Below are 18,289 nucleotides of genomic sequence, written 5' to 3' on the forward strand. Positions count from 1 at the left end.
CATTTTCCCGACCTCCCTGTTTGCCCTCCCCCTCCCGCTTGTGGTATATCATACAATTAAGATAATGATGTTTTGCTTACTCATACCAGCAGGCAACAGAACGAAAATGCACCAATCGGTGAAGCAAAAATTAAGCCAATATACCGCGCTTAATAATGCTGTTCTATTGTGACAAAATGGCGCATTTTGGGCACTTGGCAAAATCAAGAATAGGCAGCAATCAAGCACCATACTTACAAAACCCCCCATCATTGTTACAGTATACAAACTATAATTTAACTTGCCGTGATCTGTGGTATATAAAAGAAAACGTTAAAAATATCGGTTCAAAATTGGTAGACTATAAAACTGAGCATTCACACAATAGACTATTAAAGCGGATGTAGGTATAGTGCAAAATGAATGGTAATGAAGATACATATGGAGAAACAAAGTGTGCATTTAGCGCTTGTTTTGCTGCCAAAGAGAATTTGAAAACTTGATAATTTATTCCTCCAAATGAATAACAGAAAAACTTATGGTAATACACAGACTTTTTATTTATTTTTTTGAAGTCTATCGTGCAAACCACATTTTTTATTATGGTGTTGTTCTTCTAGGATGTGAATTGGAAAAAGAAAAACTAAATATAATTAAAGTTTTTAGGCAGATACTACTAAGAAAGAAATGGCGACAGCTTGCACTAAAACTGGTGATGGAAACAGCACCGTGCACAACGATCCGTCCAAATCCAATATTCTGTGTCCATCATGTGCCGGTCGGGAGACAGCTGATGTAGATCGACATGTTGAACTGAAACTCCGAGGCAATGGCAGGGTCAAGGTCGAGTGTTTTAGGTAAGCAAGTAACTTTAAAGATGCACTCTTACTCCCACATAAGATTTACAACAACTGATACTATTATTTTAATATTCCAAAAAGGATGAATAAATGTCGAAAACAATGGCAATGGTTCTAATGGAGGATTCCTATTCTAATTTAAATACAAATGTGCATAAAACACAGTATTTCCATCTCATGAGACAAAAGTAGATCACAGTAAATATTTTAGCATTCACCAATCATTTAATATTTTTGCGTTTTCAGCTATTAAATACACAGTTACAAACTTGTTATCAGTAATTTTTATTTTCCATAAATGCATTATTTAGTAGGTAGCTCAAGGTTTATCACTCAATATTTATGTGTGTTATACATGTGTATGTATTGACTTTGAATAGAGTGAATAATGAAATTAATGCAACGTTTAATACATGCCATATGGTTGTAAATGGCTGTTATTTTATTTGCCCAGGGTCTGCCTAATAACATTAAGTGAAAAACACTACCACAAACTTTAAGGAAGTATGTCTAACATACATGGTTTCTTTTTCCAAATAAACTAGATGCTAACAATTCTTCGTTACTAATGTGTTTTTTTAATCATAAGCATGTGTCAAGCGTGCAAACATTGTATAGAACAAACTGTAGAAATCGTAATTTACAAATCAGGTTGCTGAAAATTTCTTGCTACTACTACTACTTAAGTGTATGTTTTTTGTTGTTGTTCTTTTGGTAAAACGGAGCGACCAATGATTATAAAATGACCTGAGTTGAGTGAACGGGACAACTTACTGTTGTGTCACATATACTCATTACTGAGAAAAAACTGCACCAAATCAATCACTTACTATCAATCAATAACTTAATGATGTACTCTTACTCCCAAATAAGATTTACCACAATTAATACAACTGTTTTGGTATACCAAAAAAGATGAATAAGTGTCGAAAACAATGCTTCTTATGAAAATACCGAGTTTAATTTGATTGTATGGTATATGTACGTATTAAATTTAAGGTATGTGTATGTGTGCATCTTTTGGTACGTGTATGTTTGCAATGTATGGTGGGGCATGTATGTCTACATTGTATGGTGCATGTATGTTTACATTGTATGGTGCGTGTATGTTTATATTGTATGGTGCGTGTATTTTTACATTGTATGGTGCGTGTTTGTTTACATTGTATGGTACGTGAATTTTTACATTGTATGGTACGTGTATGTTTATATTGTATGGTACGTGTATGTTTACATTGCGTGGTAAGTGTATGTTTACATTGTATGGTACGTGTATGTTTGTATTGTATGGTACGTGTATGTTTGCATTGTATGATACATGTATGTTTGTATTGTATGGTACGTGTATGTTTGCATTGTATGGTACATGTATGTTTACATTGTATGGTACGTGTATGTTTTCATTGTATGGTACGTGTATGTTTGCATTGTATGGTACGTGAATGTTTACATTGTATGGTACGTGTATGTTTACATTGTATGGTACGTGTATGTTTGCATTGTATGGTACGTGTATGTTTTCATTGTATAGTACGTGTATGTTTGCATTGTATGGTACGTGTATGTTTACATTGCGTGGTACGTGTATGTTTACATTGCGTGGTAAGGGTATGTTTACATTGCGTGGTACGTGTATGTTTAAATTGCATGGTACTTGTATGTTTACATTGCATGGTACGTGTATGTTTACATTGCGTGGTAAGTGTATGTTTACATTGCGTGGTACGTGTATGTTTACATTGCATGGTACGTGTATGTTTACATTGCGTGGTACGTGTATGTTTGCATTGCATGGTACGTGTATAATTACATTGCATGGTACGTGTATGTTTACATTGCATGGTACGTGTATGTTTACATTGCATGGTACGTGTATGTTTATATTGCACGTGTATGTTTACATTGCGTGGTACGTGTATGTTTACATTGCATGGTACGTGTATGTTTACATTGAATGGTACGTGTATGTTTTCATTGCATGGTACGTGTATGTTTACATTGTATGGTACGTGTATGTTTACATTGTATGGTACTTGTATGTTTACATTGCATGGTACGTGTATGTTTACATTGTATGGTACGTGTATGTTTACATTGTATGGTATGTGAATGTGTACATTGCGTGGTACGTGTATGTTTACATTGTATGGTACGTGTATGTTTACATTGTATGGTACGTGTATGTTTACATTGTATGGTACGTGTATGTTTACATTGCGTGGTAAGTGTATGTTTACATTGTATGGTACGTGTATGTTTACATTGTATGGTACGTGTATGTTTACATTGCGTGGTAAGTGTATGTTTACATTGTATGGTACGTGTATGTTTACATTGTATGGTACGTGTATGTTTACATTACGTGGTAAGTGTATGTTTACATTGTATGGTACGTGTATGGTATGGTAGCGTGGATGCATACACATAGCGACGTTCACTACAAATGGGTTAATTTATACAAACACATATATTATAATAATAATAATAATAATAATAACAACTTTATTTAACGAAGGTAACATACTAAGTGTACAACCATTTCAGACATACTACTTATTTCCACACAAAATGTATAACAAAAACACATACACTAACTTACATATTAAGCAACATACAATCACACTATCACTTTCATTCTTTTCTCATATAATTCAACACAATTATACATGTATTCAACATTTCTTCGACAAACACAACTCAGTTCAATATGATGATTATAAATGGCAACAATTTCATCCTGTAAATAATGTATTCAGTAAAACCACATTCAATAAATATATTTTCAACATTTACACATTTGGTAGTATCGATTACAAGTAGTTACAAGAATGTCATATACGTACATTATAATAATAATAATAATAATAATAATAATAATAATAATAATAATAATAATAATGATAATAATAATAATAATAATAATAATAATAATAATAATAATAATAATAATAATAATAATAATGATAATAATAATAATAATAACAACTTTATTTAACGAAGGTTACATACTAAGTGTACAATCATTACAGACATACTACTTATTTCCAGCATGGCCTTCACACAAAAAGTATTACAAAAACACATGTACTACATGAATGTGTAGTACATATATATATATATATATATATATATATATATATATATATATATATATATATATATATATATATATATATATATATATATATATATATATATTGAAGTTTAAGTTTGATTTGTCAATATCTTGCATATTGAATATCAAATTAAAGAAAAGAGGAAATTTTTAAGATTTTTTTTTTATCATTAATATAGGAAAAGAGGCAAAGAGAGAAAACCTGAAATTCCAAAGTCAGATTGCAAACAAAAAAATAATTCACATTTTCATAAAAAAAGACATGTTTAAAATTCATAAACCAGATTATTACCTTGTTTTTTAATTTCGCCAAATATAAATTATTAAATTATTGGACTGTGTCTGGATTGTTTGTATGTTTGTGGGTTATATTTTTTGTTGTATTCAAATACTCCGGAAGTAGGGTAACCTACTTCCGGAGTATTTGAATACAACAAAAAAAACAAACAACAAAAAGTAAAAATGATTTAGCTTCGTCTTTCCTAATTATGTAGATGTATACACATTTAAAACCCCTTCTACATCTATTTTAGACTGTACAATATTTTGGCGAAAGTCTTAAGTGCACCCTGAAACGAGAAACAGACATTTTAAAGTGGGGGAGGGCTGACATATTGAAAAGGCGACCAAAAAGGTTCAATCGCAAACATTTGAATACCAAAAAAGTTGCCGACCACACGGAAGGCTTTGATGTAATTTTGTAAGATAATTCACACAAAAAAATAAAGGAACCCTGTTCGTCCTTGACTCATTTTACTGTCAATGTCACTCGAGCGTTTCATACGTAAAATTATGTTCCAGATACTTGCTTCTAACAATTAGAATCAGATAAGTTTGTACTAAACAGTGCGTTACACTACAAAGATATGCTACACCTAACTATCTTAATACGTTCAAAGTAAAGTGTAATTTTAATAGTTCATAATGCTTACAAAAAATCTAAAAATCCTAGTGGAAACAAAATACATTTGATCTTATATACATGTACATACCAGACTGAACAACCTCATCTGAACATAAATACAACCAGATTATGTACATTTCTACATGAACAAAACAACGTACATGTACAAATAAATATACAATTTTAAAGCGCGAGATAGTAACCATACACCCATAATAAGTTTGTATCGTAACCATATGCTTACTAGCCCAAACGTGTGTGTGCATGTAAGCTTATTTATACTCGCACTCGGGTCTTGCCCATTCGGCGAGTGCTCCGTTAAGATTGTTAGTCATTTTAGGTTGTTGGAAGATAGTGTACAGACAGAATGTAACCCTGGTTAGAGGTACCCTTATTCTTTAAAGTGCACCAGTGTATAGCACTGTCACACGCGACCCCCATTTAACGTCCCTCCCGGAAGACGATTAGTATTTATAGGGATGCGACGGGAAACCGAACCTGCGACCCCTGGATTGATAGTCAAGTGTGTTACCACTAGACCACGGGTCCGCCAACTTACCAAAACAACTAAACTATGCATTTATATACAGTGACGACACGGCCGATGGTAACCCGGAAGTGGCCTTGGATATTTGTCTGACCTCGAAACACTTGCTACATCATCCCGTCACGGTGGTGCTCCCAGTCGATATAGACGCGGATCACTTACAGATAAGCAAGAAGGGGAAAATAACATGCGACATTACAGGTATTAAATGACATGTTGACAACGTAGTATGTCCTACTTTTGTATACCCAGGAAGTTTGGTTAAACATACTTACTTTGCATCTAGTATTACATATGTTCTACATATTAAAGCTGCACTCTCACAAATTGAACATTTTGACAACTTTTTTTATTGTTTTGACTTGGAACGAGCCAATTTTTGCGAAAATGCATGGACACCAGTTATATAAGACTGTTGACAAAAATAGATCGCAAATTTTTATATTCTATCTTAAACTCTTTGGCCTTCACCACCCACATGCGTTTTCAATATGACAGAGATACACAGTTTTGAAACTATAAACATTATTCGATGTACTCATGTTTTAAAATGTTCGCCATGTTTATCACCTTATCATTGTAACTGCAAGGACCACATGCGCCATTTCTATAAAACATCAATCTCTCTCATCTTCAGATGTCAGCAGCCTCGATAATGAGAATAAGCCCCGTTACAAGCAGGTATCCGACCAATGTGAGCAAAGAGGAACATTTAAACCCAACAATAGTAATGAAACTTTGTCTCTGAAGACCCACCGTAGAAGTCATAGCGATTCTCATTGCATGTCGAAGACAAAACATCGTGACCGTACCCTTTCCAGTGATGGCAGAACCAACCATGATTTGCCGACACACAGTTTGAACATCCCTTGTGATGAAATGTTAAAAAGACAATCTGTAAGAAGGAACAAAAGCTGCTCTCTGATTAAGGAAAACACAGTTAAACACAATCCGGGCCATCACAGAAATCTTAGTGATACTCTTGTTATCTCGATTGAAAGAAATAGCAACTGGAGCAAAACGCCAGCCGAAATTCTAGGCCACAGAAATTCTAAGCCAATTTACCTGTCACAAGAGTTGGAATCTTCTGACTACGACAGCGAGCTACACGGAGGTGATTTTAACAGACCAGTTAATTTCAACGCCGAAAACACCTCGAAAAAATACGTGCCAAATCGCAACTGTCTGGATCATAAATTGTTCAAATATAAAGACGTCGATGATGACATAATTCCTGCTATGAAAGCTGGAGTAAAAGTGTTTGATATGTTGCAAGATGACCAGCAAGGAAAGCTCAACGATTTATCAAAACAATCGAGACGAAAGAGCAATGAAGAAGACACGACAGCTTTTGATGTTGAGGGATTAGTTCCTGGCCGGTTTGAATTACAAGATGACCCGCAAACAACGCATAACGAAAATATAGAAAAATCTAGACGGCGGTCCCTTGAAGATAATACGGTAATATCTTCTGATTATGAGAGTTTCGTTTCTGGTCATTTTGAACCGCGACATGTTGAAGAACACAGCTTCAAGAACACTCTCCCAGATGAAGAACAATTTGCACATTCCACACTGCCAAAGAACTTTACCGACAATGCGTTACAAAGGCTTATAAATACAGTGAACAAAGCCAAGGCAGACCTTAAAGCAGAGATTAAAGCGATGACGCAAGGCGGGTGCTATATACAAAAACAGTCATAAAGTTCTTACCACAGATTACTGATTTCGAAGTAAGTTGGAAGTGCTGGTAGGCAGCTGGTGGCCAAACGAATATGCAGCATATTTATGACACATGCCACTTACAGTGTACTTCTTCAAAATATATGTTTGGACAGTACGAATTTATCCTGCGAAAACCGTTATTGTCTGTAAACATATTTGAAATGTACATGAAGTCTTTGCGCACTTGAATGTATGTGTGATAGGATAAAGTCCTGGTTGAACACCTGCTTGAATTGTAATGATGTCTAAACTACGCACGTGAATTCACGCATTAATATGAACGAAAAATGATATCATGCGCCGTGCATTTTCTTGTGCTAAATATGGACAAAACATGATATGATGCACAAGGCATTTTATTGTGCTTAATATGAAATTAACATGTCACCATGTGCCTTGCATTCCATTGTGCTAAATATGAAATGAACATGATATGATGCGCCATACATTCCATTGTGCTAAATATGAACGTTACATGATATGATGCGCCAGACATTTCATTGTGCTAAATATGAACGATACATGATGTGATGCACCAGACATTTCATTGCGCTAAATATGAACGATACATATATGATGCGCCAGACATTTCAGTGTGCTAAATATGAACGATACATGATGTGATGCGCCAGACATTTTAGTGTGGTAAATATGAACGATACATGATGTGATGCGTCATGCATTTTATTGTGGTAAATATGAACGATACATGATGTGATGCGTCATGTATTTTATTGTGCTAAGTATGAACGATACATGATGTGATGCGCCAGACATTTTATTGTGCTAAATATGAACGATACATGATGTGATGCGTCATGCTTTTTATTATGATAAATATGAACGATACATGATGTGATGCGCCAGACATTTTATTGTGCTAAATATGAACGATACATGATGTGATGCGCCAGACATTTTATTGTGCTAAATATGAACGATACATGATGTGATGCGCCAAACATTTTATTGTGCTAAATATGAAGTGATCGGCATTATTATACGCTTGTGTGAAATGGTCAATGCATGTACACCTGACATGTAATAATGTTAGGGTGCAAGGGAAGTGTATTATTGCACAAATAATAATGAGTCATAAGAGTAAAATCCTTGGGCTAACTGCTAAATTGTAATTACTACGCGATCTACTTACGGCGTAGTTTAATGTAACGAATTCTGACATTGTAAATCGTCCATATACATCCGAGGTTGTTTTCGATGGAAAATGGCCGGGGGAAGTTCCGATTGCTTGATTATTTCTCAGTTTTGTTTATTCTTGTCTGCAAGTATATTCATATGACTTAAGCATACACAACCATCCTCCCCTTGCTTTACATATTGTTATGCATTTGCCTTTTTAACCTGCTTTGTTTGAAAGTATTAAGGGCTTAGAGTAGCGATGTTTACATGTATTTCTGTACCTAATTATAATGATGAAAGTTCTTGTTAATTTACATTATACTTAAATAATAATTGATCGCATGGAGAACACGTCAATGGCAGAAAACAACAATGGGCTCTTAAACCGGAACACGTATGTGTCATGTACTAGGTACATATCATTCTTTATACACATGATATGGATACCATGCCTGTTGAGTATCTGAGGAGTTGTTTTTAAATAAAGTCCAAACTCGTTATGTCGAGGTAGTCGGGACTTAGTAAAATACTTTGGGAAAACGAACATTTGACATAGCCGAAATACAAAAAAAATAGCAGCCAACCCCAAATTATGTCAAAACAAAACCTCCCAAAACACCAAAATCTCTTCGAACACCGCCATTTTATTCCGCATCACACATTCCCTTACTTAAAATTCGGAAAACACAAAACACGTTCAACCCCCTGATAAAGGATCCATAAAACTGTACTTGAACAAATTAATTGCAATAAATCACCATTTGCTCCTGGTCTTATTGCTGAATACGACCTTAAAGTAACTCGCTCATGGTTTGTAAAATGCACTTTTTTAATTACGTAATAAAGTATGGCAAACCAAAAGGAGTGTTTAAACAAAAAATACCAAAAGTTGGAACCCTTCAGCAAATGTTGATTTTTGCTCAAATATCGTCTTTGAAGACAGCAATTTTCATTAGCATTTATAACGCGATTGAAAATTAATTACGGTTGTGGCGTTGCGTGATTGGTTGATTGACATTATCACGTGATGTTATCAATGTATCCTTAACCGGTCAACAAATCCTACACTTTTTTAAAGTCCGGGTGGCCGTGTGGACTAGCCAGTTGTTTTCATTTTTTCTTGACTTTACCGGCGTGGGCTCGAACCCCACTTAAACCAGAATACTTTTGTATGCTAAAACTGTATTTTCTTTTCTGCAATTTCGATATCATAGGGTAAAATAATGATAAAATAAGTGTTTTCAGATACTAGTTTTTGGTCCCAAAACATTAGCGAGTCACTTGAATTTAAGCGAGGCTTACGGAATGGATGGCAATCTTAAAAACAGATGGAATACAGCGACCATGCACTGGCAATTCCATGAACTGAAACTATTGCGATAAACAATCTTAAACCGATAGGCGAAGTAAAGATTAATAAATATGCCATCAAAGTGAATGTGTCATTCACATCATGTAGTTTGTTCTTGGATATCATAGAACAACGACACTCGTCTATCTCTATTTATGGTTGGTCGCAAAGAGGACTCGAAGACGGTTTTTACTGTCTAGTCCATCTAGTATCATTGTCACAAAAGTTATTGCTAATGGAACGGTATTAGCAAGTGTCATCAAGATTCCCTATGTGCAAGGCAACATGCATATTTTGATTCGTAATCTTGCTGTGTCGGACCTGTTGGTAGGAGCAGGGCTTATTCCAGTTGAATTTGTCGGGAATATGCTTCAATTAAAAAAAACCCCGATAACTCCTGCTCGACTCATGGACTCTTTGTTTTGGGACAAGGCCCATTGTGTTATAACTTATTGCTGATATATTTTGAACACTTTATTACAATTATGTACACTACACGTTTAAAGAAGAGCGACTATTGAAATAACACAAATGACAATTATGACATCAGTGGGATGGTTTGTGTCCCCATTCAACGCCTCTGTACCCTTGTTTGGGCTTAATACTTTCACAAACAACAGTTTTTGAAGTTGACGAGGTTTTGACAGATGGATATAGAAATTTACTCGGTTCCTGAGCTGACGTTTGCACTATTGTTTAATTTGAAAAACCGAAAATATTCCTCCGGACATGGAAACGCTTATCCATACCAGGCATATATAAAAGAATGATATCAACTGCACACAATGGTGATTATATTAGGATTGTTTCTAATCAGTCGGATACCCTATTGTGTAATGGGAATGCAGGTCGCTATATGGCATACGGAATTGGATGTCTTCATAAAGATCTGTACACTGATCCCGGGACTTTTGAATTCTGACGTCAATTGGATCATATACGGCTACTGAAATAATGACCTGAGGGCAGCGTTGTTGTCAGGTCCCAGTTTCACGAAACTTCTTTAGCTTAACAGGCTTAAGTAGCTGATTTCAATAGGCGAAATACATACTTAGATTGAATTTTGGTTTATTGTGATAATCATTATCATAATTCCTATCTAAAGTATTAAACACTCAAAAAGATGTATATATTACACATATTATTGAAAAACAAAAAGAGTGAGCTTAGCTTAATCCTGTTATAAGAGACTTAAGAAGTTTCGAGAAATTAGGGCCAGATGTCATTCTTACAAAGCCATTCATAGATATCGACAATTTCTTATATTAATGACTAAAAGGGATAAGACACAAGATGAAACATTTGCAAGAAAAAAAAAGAAAATTGGAAAAACAAACTTACATAAAATTGAATTTCACTTACTGATGTATCACATCGCTTACGACACATGTATTTTTCGCAGTTTTTGTGTATTTTTCCATGTCAAAATTTATTAAAAAAAGGTTTTAGTTTTGAGTTTGCTACAGCGTGAAAAAGAAGTTGTTAAAAGTACACTATATAATTGCTATATAGGTGTTTTGCGTAATAAGACAATCAGATATAATCAGATATAATGTTCAGGGAATGCACCAATTGACGTTAATGGTATACAATTTATGTTTTGCGTGATAAGACAATCAGATATAATCAGAAATAATGTTTAGGGGATGCACCAATTGACGTAAATGGTATACAATTTATGTTTTGCGTGATAAGACAATCAGATATAATCAGAAATAATGTTTAGGGGATGCACCAATTGACGTAAATGGTATACAATTTATGTTTGTCCCTTTGTCACTTATACTGTAGAATACCTTCTACAAATATCGGCAGATATATGTGTTATTGGAAGAAGTTTAATTATTGATTTAAATGGTTAATTTTATCACGATTCCCATAAAATACTGAAACATGTATAATTACTACCATCGATACTAGAAAATGTTTCTCAAATTAATTCCAGGTTGAACAATGTGAAAAAAATAAAAAAAAATTTTTTATTTTTTTTTATAAATTAATAAGACATAGTCTAATTGATACAAATAAAGAAAGTGAAGCATCTTTAATAACATTTTAATCACTGATCTTTTGTAAGTTGTGTTAAAATGTAGGTTACGTTCAGTTAATATTGCCGTAAAGATACACTTACCTGTAATAGGCTAACCAAGTCAAACTATTTGACATCGAAGTACAAATAAACAGTTTTATTACGCTGTCCTATGTTAACGAAAATTTAAACATTTTTGAAATTTAGTTGATATTGGCACACTGACCGAAAATGGGTCATCACCAGGTGGTGGTGGTGATGATGATGATGATGATGATGATGACGACGACGACGATGCTGATGTTGGTAATGGTGGTAGTGGTGGTGGGTATGGTGGTGATGATGATGATGATGATGATGATGATGATGATGATGATGATGAAGAAGAAGATGATGATGATGATGATGATGATGATGATGATGATGATGATGATGATGATGATGATGAATATGTAGCGATGATCGTGTTGATGGTGATAACAACGATGATGTCTTCTAAAGAATAAAAATACGGTCTTTTTCTCTATTCCGATTATTAAATTACACCATAAATGCTCCGTCGGAAGGCAATATATTGCTTCGTATGAAGACTTTAAACAAAGATAACTTTACTGTTTCTTTTAAATGAGCCAAAGCGCAGTCTACGCCGCTTACGGGGCCCTGCCTTTCGGATGGTTAGCAGAGTTTGATTGAGAGTTCTGCTTCTTGTCCACAATACGCGCCTGATGGAGACCTGTTAAAACATTATTTTGGAATCAGGTTTGTCGAAGTATTTGAGGAAACTAATTACATAATCGAACTCCGTTAACAAACGCGGGGATATTTAAGCGGCACAGTCTGATGTATGTGACAAAAAATAATCGAGGTAATCATATGAAGTTAAAGCTTAAAAATATATATGGGAACAACTGAAAAAATTGTTCTGGAACAAGACTTTGAAATGCTGTTGCACCGAATAATGCTATCATTAATGACCAAGTATAAAGTCGAAGAATACATTCGGAACTCCTCGGCCATTTTTATCGAAAACAACCTCGGATGCATTTGGATGGTTTACATACTCGGTTTGTTTAAGCCCGATGCAAGTACAGTGCGTAGTAATTTAATTTAGCAGTTAAACTAAATAACTTTACTCTTCGAAATCTTGATTGTGTTTGCAATAATACACTTCACTGGCAATCAATTTAAACATAGATCAATAACTACAAGCTAAAAAAACTACATTTAAATAATGATATAATTATTTTTTTTAGAACTACTTTATCTGATGTACCGGTGTATCGTTGTAAACTGACCCCCATAGAATAATAACCCCCGGTCATTATTTTATAAAGGATAGTGATCCCCCGGTCATAATATTATGACACCCCCACACGTAGAAAAATGACCCTCACATAGAATTGTGACCCCCTATAGAATATTAACCCCCTAACCCTAACACATCTAAGGTACACTTACAACATGATTATCCCCGCCGATAGGCATCCGAGGAGAATGTGGTAATGGCACCCGTTCGTGCGTGCGTCCGTGCGTGCGTCCGTGCGTGCGTACGTGGAACATCCTTTTGTGACCGCAACTCTTCATTCGTTATTGGACGGAATTGATTCAAACTTTCAGGGATTACTACTACCGATGCCTAGTTGTGCAGAAAGAAAGAAATGGATTTGCTCCACCTGTTCGGGAGTTATGGCCCTTAAATTCGAAGAACATCTTAGTGTCATGGGCGTCACAAAACATGGGACTTCCCCACAACCGGTTTGCATATTTTCAGCCTTAAATTAATATAATTGTTTACTTTTTCTACTTAAAAACGCCTGAAAAGTGACAAATACCCCAATTCCAATGAAGGATGTCTCTTCAACAATATTCTGAGTATATATGAGTGACATATAGGTGACATAAAGAATGTTTAGAGTATTTGACATCACTTTCAGGGTTGGCATAAAACATTGTTCTTCGCCACGTATGAATTGCCCTTTTTAAAGTCTTGCAGTCCAGAAAATGAAATATTTTACCGTCAATAGCATTTTTTCGTAATGAGCCCGTGAGCCCATGCTATTATGAAATTAATGCAACATGTAGAATGCAATAACAAACTGATGTTTCTTCTAAAATTTTGGACAAAATCACCGTTACTGTAAGTTCCAGAATGCTTACACTACATTATACAGAAGGTAAATTAATAATTATATACATGTATGCGTAACATAATGAGTTGTCACAAAATTTCGAGGCTGTTAAAGGTACTATCTCAACGAATCTTGGAAAAATCTTGGAAAATAAAACTTAAGCCTGTTGAAATACTTCAAGCATGATACCTTTACAGGTAACAAAAAGATTTATATCTAAAACATGTTCTTAACAAAAAGGCATGCACCTTTAAAGCAAGGGTTTCGTGATCTATGTTCTAAGTATGTTCTGCCGTGAACATTGAAAGATGCAGGGGAAAAGTCGTGGCATAGCCAGTGAATGATTTAAAAGCTACCCAAAGGCATGGCTTTCTTTTTTAGCACATTGATTTAAGCGGTGACTGAACAATACCACCGCGGTATGAACAAAGGTTATCTGACGTCACTCAGTAGAAAAAAATGTTGCCTTTTAAGTTGTAAACAAAACCTGAAGAATGAAACTTTATCAACAAACATTTTCGCTGATATGCAATAATGTGTGTAACGACAGAAAACGAATATACACAGCAAACAATTAGAATGAGTGACCAATAAAAATGTGATTGACTTCAGATCGCTGATAGCACATTATGTGAATCTTTCTAGTCTGGTTTTCTTCGGGTTTTAGTGTTTATCAAATGTCATATCTGGAGAAGCAAAGAAAGAATCTTCTCCGTGAAATAGGCTGTATAAAGACCCAAAATCGATGACGAACCAGCATATAAAATATATTTCCAAATGTTTCTATTTTCGTAAATGCTTTATTTCTATAGGATGATCTCAATTTCTATCAAGAAAACATGGCCAGACTCATTTCCGATGACTAATAAAAGATGATAATACACTCTTGTAAACAGAACCAAATTATCCCCCAGTCTAAATATCAGTTCTCTCTATTTCTATAGTAACCTTAAAACGACTTAGGTATATATATCTTATATTATTGTAATATTTTTCTTTAAGTACAATAATGATAATTCAAATGAAAACCATTTTAAATTTCATTTTCAATAGATGTTATTTCTAAGCGGGGCCTCTAAGTTATACTGCTGTGTGTCAGCTGTAGACGCAGCAGCAGCAGCAACAGCAGCAGCAGCAGTAACAACAACAACAAATATAAGCAATAGAAACACGACAATGACTTGAATTGATATAGATTATGTTAGTAATAGGTTGTGTGGGGGGTCAATATATTATAGATCAAATTGGGGGGGGGGGGTCATTATCTTATAAGGGGTGTCAGTATTTTATAGAAAGGGGTCATTATTCTATATAATATAATGACCGTGGGTCATTATTCTATGGGGGTCAGTTTACAACGTAACACCGGCAGCCTCATCACATTTTCGTATATCTTAAAGCTTATGTACGAGATCCATTCCGAAGCTTGCCGGAAAAAGCCGAGATGTTACATTAATATCGTGAACACGTTTAGTTGTCGGCATGGCCTTGTTGAAATCATTATACATTTGTTATTTTAATGAGTTCTCATAAGTTAACGGATTACTTTTTGTGGTTTCCTTAATTAATTGCATTAAATGTTCACGTGATTTGACATCGAATCAAATTTGGTAGCCTTTCAAAGGTCAAGCATGCAATCTCCAAAACGATTTGATGTAAAATCACGTGATCGCCTAGGCGTGGGGAAAATCTATCTGAATTACGTCATCGTGGTCAACACTACGATCAAGCTCTATGTAATCCCTTTTCTGACCTACTCTACTATTTGTATCACCAGTAATGAAAACTCTACTAACTTGGGAGAAATGTGTGATATCTTGCTCTAATTGCATAAATATATCAGTATCATAAATATTATGCACAGGGCTTATATAAGTTGAGCACAAATAAATCGGTGATTCGAGATTAAAAAATGTTTTATCGAATTCTACCCATACTATACAATCAAAATCATTTCGAATTACAGATACACCTTTCCTAATATTATTTTTTTATATAAATAATAATACCTCCACTAGACCGTTTCGCTCTGCGGTTTTGAAATCTTCTAAAGGAGTCAATTGGTTTAGTATTGTTTTTTAACTTTTGATTTTAAATTTGTCCATGTTTCACAGCTGCACTCTCACAGATTTACCGTTTTTTCAACTTTTCTATTTTTTGTCGTAGGATGGGCAAATTTTTGCATAAATATCTGGAAACCAATGATAAAAGACTGCTGGCAAAAGATCAGATGGTAGATTTTCATACTTCCTTTCCAAAATTAATGGTTTATGGCTAAAACCGTTACTAACGGTTTAAAAAAAATGCATAAAACATCAATTTTAAACTTAAATATAAACATCTGCAATCTAGTGTTTTGTCAGCAGTCTTATATGATTGGTTTACATGAATTTTCCCATAAATTGGCTCGTTCAAAGACAAAAAATAAAAAAAAAAGTTGTCAAAATGGTAAATCTGTGATAGTACAGCTTTAAAGCATATGACATCATATTAACTAGAAATAAAATCAACAAACTCGCGTTATGTTCGTTTCTCCGCACTTAATCCTTCAATGTTCCATGATAAACATCTGAGAACACTCTCACGGTTTTCCTAGTCACTTTCTTGTCGATAAATAGTTTGTCGACTTTGATGTAGGCGTCCTTTTGTTGTTTTCGGGCTTCAATCATGATGGGTATGAGTTTCCTGCCTTTCTCCATGACTCCGCGGGGGTACTGCTCAGATATACCAAAGGTCGCCCCCTTTAATTGTTTGGCGGCCTGGCGGACGCGTTCGCAATCGGGGTATAGCACGAACTTTGCGACAATGGGGCGAATCTTGCCGTCCTTACGACCTCCTTAAAGAAAATACAAAGTATCTTCAGTAAATTATTATTAACAAAAGATATGATAACACGGAGCGATTTATAGGTCCCTGGCATTAATTTTAGTTTTAGCATTTATTAGAATTGTAAAATATGTAACAATGAAAACAAGAGTGAGCGTGAATGGAGGGGGGGGGGCGGCTGCGGTTATCGTTAGTTATCGTTTAATATGCGAAGAGACCGCCGGCGATTAACTCAATTATCATTACGAGTTAATGTGACACACTTATTCAAAATCGATACATACACATGTATACCAAACATCAATTTTGTTTAATAAACGTGCACCAGTCAATTGTAACCAGGCCCCCACCGGTCCGTGGGTATACCGGGTATAGCCGGGGAAATGGACTGTGTTTTTACCTTTCAGGTGGCCCCGCAGTGAATGCGGTGGTTTTGTCTTCGCTTTAAATATAGCGGGGAATGAGCCTAACCTAGGGTCCCTGGGGTGCGGGGCATTTGGCGGGGATTTTACCATCAGTTCGTCCCCGAAGGACAGGGATTTTAGCCGGGGTTGGCTGGACCGAAATTCAAAGTTCCCGCAATTCCCCGGACCTGGGGGCGTGGTTACAATTGACTGGTGCATAATGTACTTACTAAATAATGCATTTATGGAAAATATTAATTAATGATGTATTGTGTAATGTGAAATGTGTATTTATGAGCAGGAGGCGCAAAAATATTAAAGTTTATGATTGGTGAATGCTAAAAGATTTACTGTGGTCTTCTATCGTTTCATGAGGTAGAAATACCGTGTTTTATGCTCACTCCTTACACACTCGGTATCCTTCATAAGAACCATTGTTTTCGACATTTATTCATCATTTTTTAAATATTAAAACATGATTATTAATTGTTTTTTTCTCCCAAAAACATAAAATATGTGCATTGATGGTTGAAAAACACTTAAAACACGTTTCTATTATGGGCGCCGGCATGATAGAATGTCTTTTTTTACCGACTCGTATGATTTCGGAGGTCGAATATATTGGATAATTGCCCAGGTGTTCCGATTGGATATTAATGAATGTAATACCAAACGGAACAATTTGGCTATACGACGTTGTTTCGTCGAGGGAAATGGCCAAGATGCTCCGATTTAGTCTCAACTCACCCTTACCAAAACAAACACCGTTTATGCTGACGAGACTAGTTTATTTGTGGCAACAACGGATACAAGAGGTGCCAACAACAAAAATCCAAACACAAGAGTGTACTATAACTATTATTAACTTCTTTGCGTGTATATAAAACTATACCATCATTTTTACGTATTTTCATACAAAACGTTATAACGTTATAACATGTACATAAGTATACATATATCACCCCCAAACTGAGCATGTCACAATCCTATCGAAAAACATATGTGTCTGAATCAGTAACGTATGTAAAAAGATAAGATCGAATATTATTCTCTGGGATACTGGCCGTCCAGGAAAAACCTCGCTTATCTTTTTTAAATGTGCGAGGAAACCTGTTTTCGTAACAATGCTTTAGTGTTTCTCAGACTAACCCTCCAAATATGAGACAACGAATATATCTCAACATGCTCCATTATACAAATTCAAAAATATGATTTAATTGAACATACAATATCATTGCGGTTATATTGTGAAATAATATAATTTTCACCAAATTACATGT

At 35.0% G+C, this 18,289-nt stretch overlaps 1 protein-coding gene across 1 annotated transcript; it reads left to right on the forward strand.

Moving 5' to 3' along the window:
• Window positions 1-355: 355 nt before the first annotated feature.
• Window positions 356-8,984, forward strand: LOC128246680 (uncharacterized). The gene is made up of 3 exons (XM_052965006.1): window positions 356-836; window positions 5,449-5,606; window positions 6,043-8,984. The coding sequence occupies exons 1-3, from the start codon at window positions 667-669 to the stop codon at window positions 7,107-7,109; spliced, it is 1,395 nt and encodes a 464-aa protein (XP_052820966.1). The 5' UTR covers window positions 356-666; the 3' UTR covers window positions 7,110-8,984.
• The last annotated feature ends 9,305 nt before the right edge of the window (window positions 8,985-18,289 follow it).

This window comes from Mya arenaria, chromosome 9, assembly GCF_026914265.1.
Source record: "Mya arenaria isolate MELC-2E11 chromosome 9, ASM2691426v1".
Taxonomy (NCBI): domain Eukaryota; kingdom Metazoa; phylum Mollusca; class Bivalvia; order Myida; family Myidae; genus Mya; species Mya arenaria.

Bases quoted from the DNA above. Each gene is read 5' to 3' on its own strand.
- LOC128246680 (XM_052965006.1), top strand. From the start codon at position 667: ATGGCGACAGCTTGCACTAAAACTGGTGATGGAAACAGCACCGTGCAC. The intron at 837-5,448 runs GTAAGCAAGTAA...ATTTATATACAG, and splicing joins GTCAAGGTCGAGTGTTTTAG to TGACGACACGGCCGATGGTA. The intron at 5,607-6,042 runs GTATTAAATGAC...TCTCATCTTCAG, and splicing joins AATAACATGCGACATTACAG to ATGTCAGCAGCCTCGATAAT.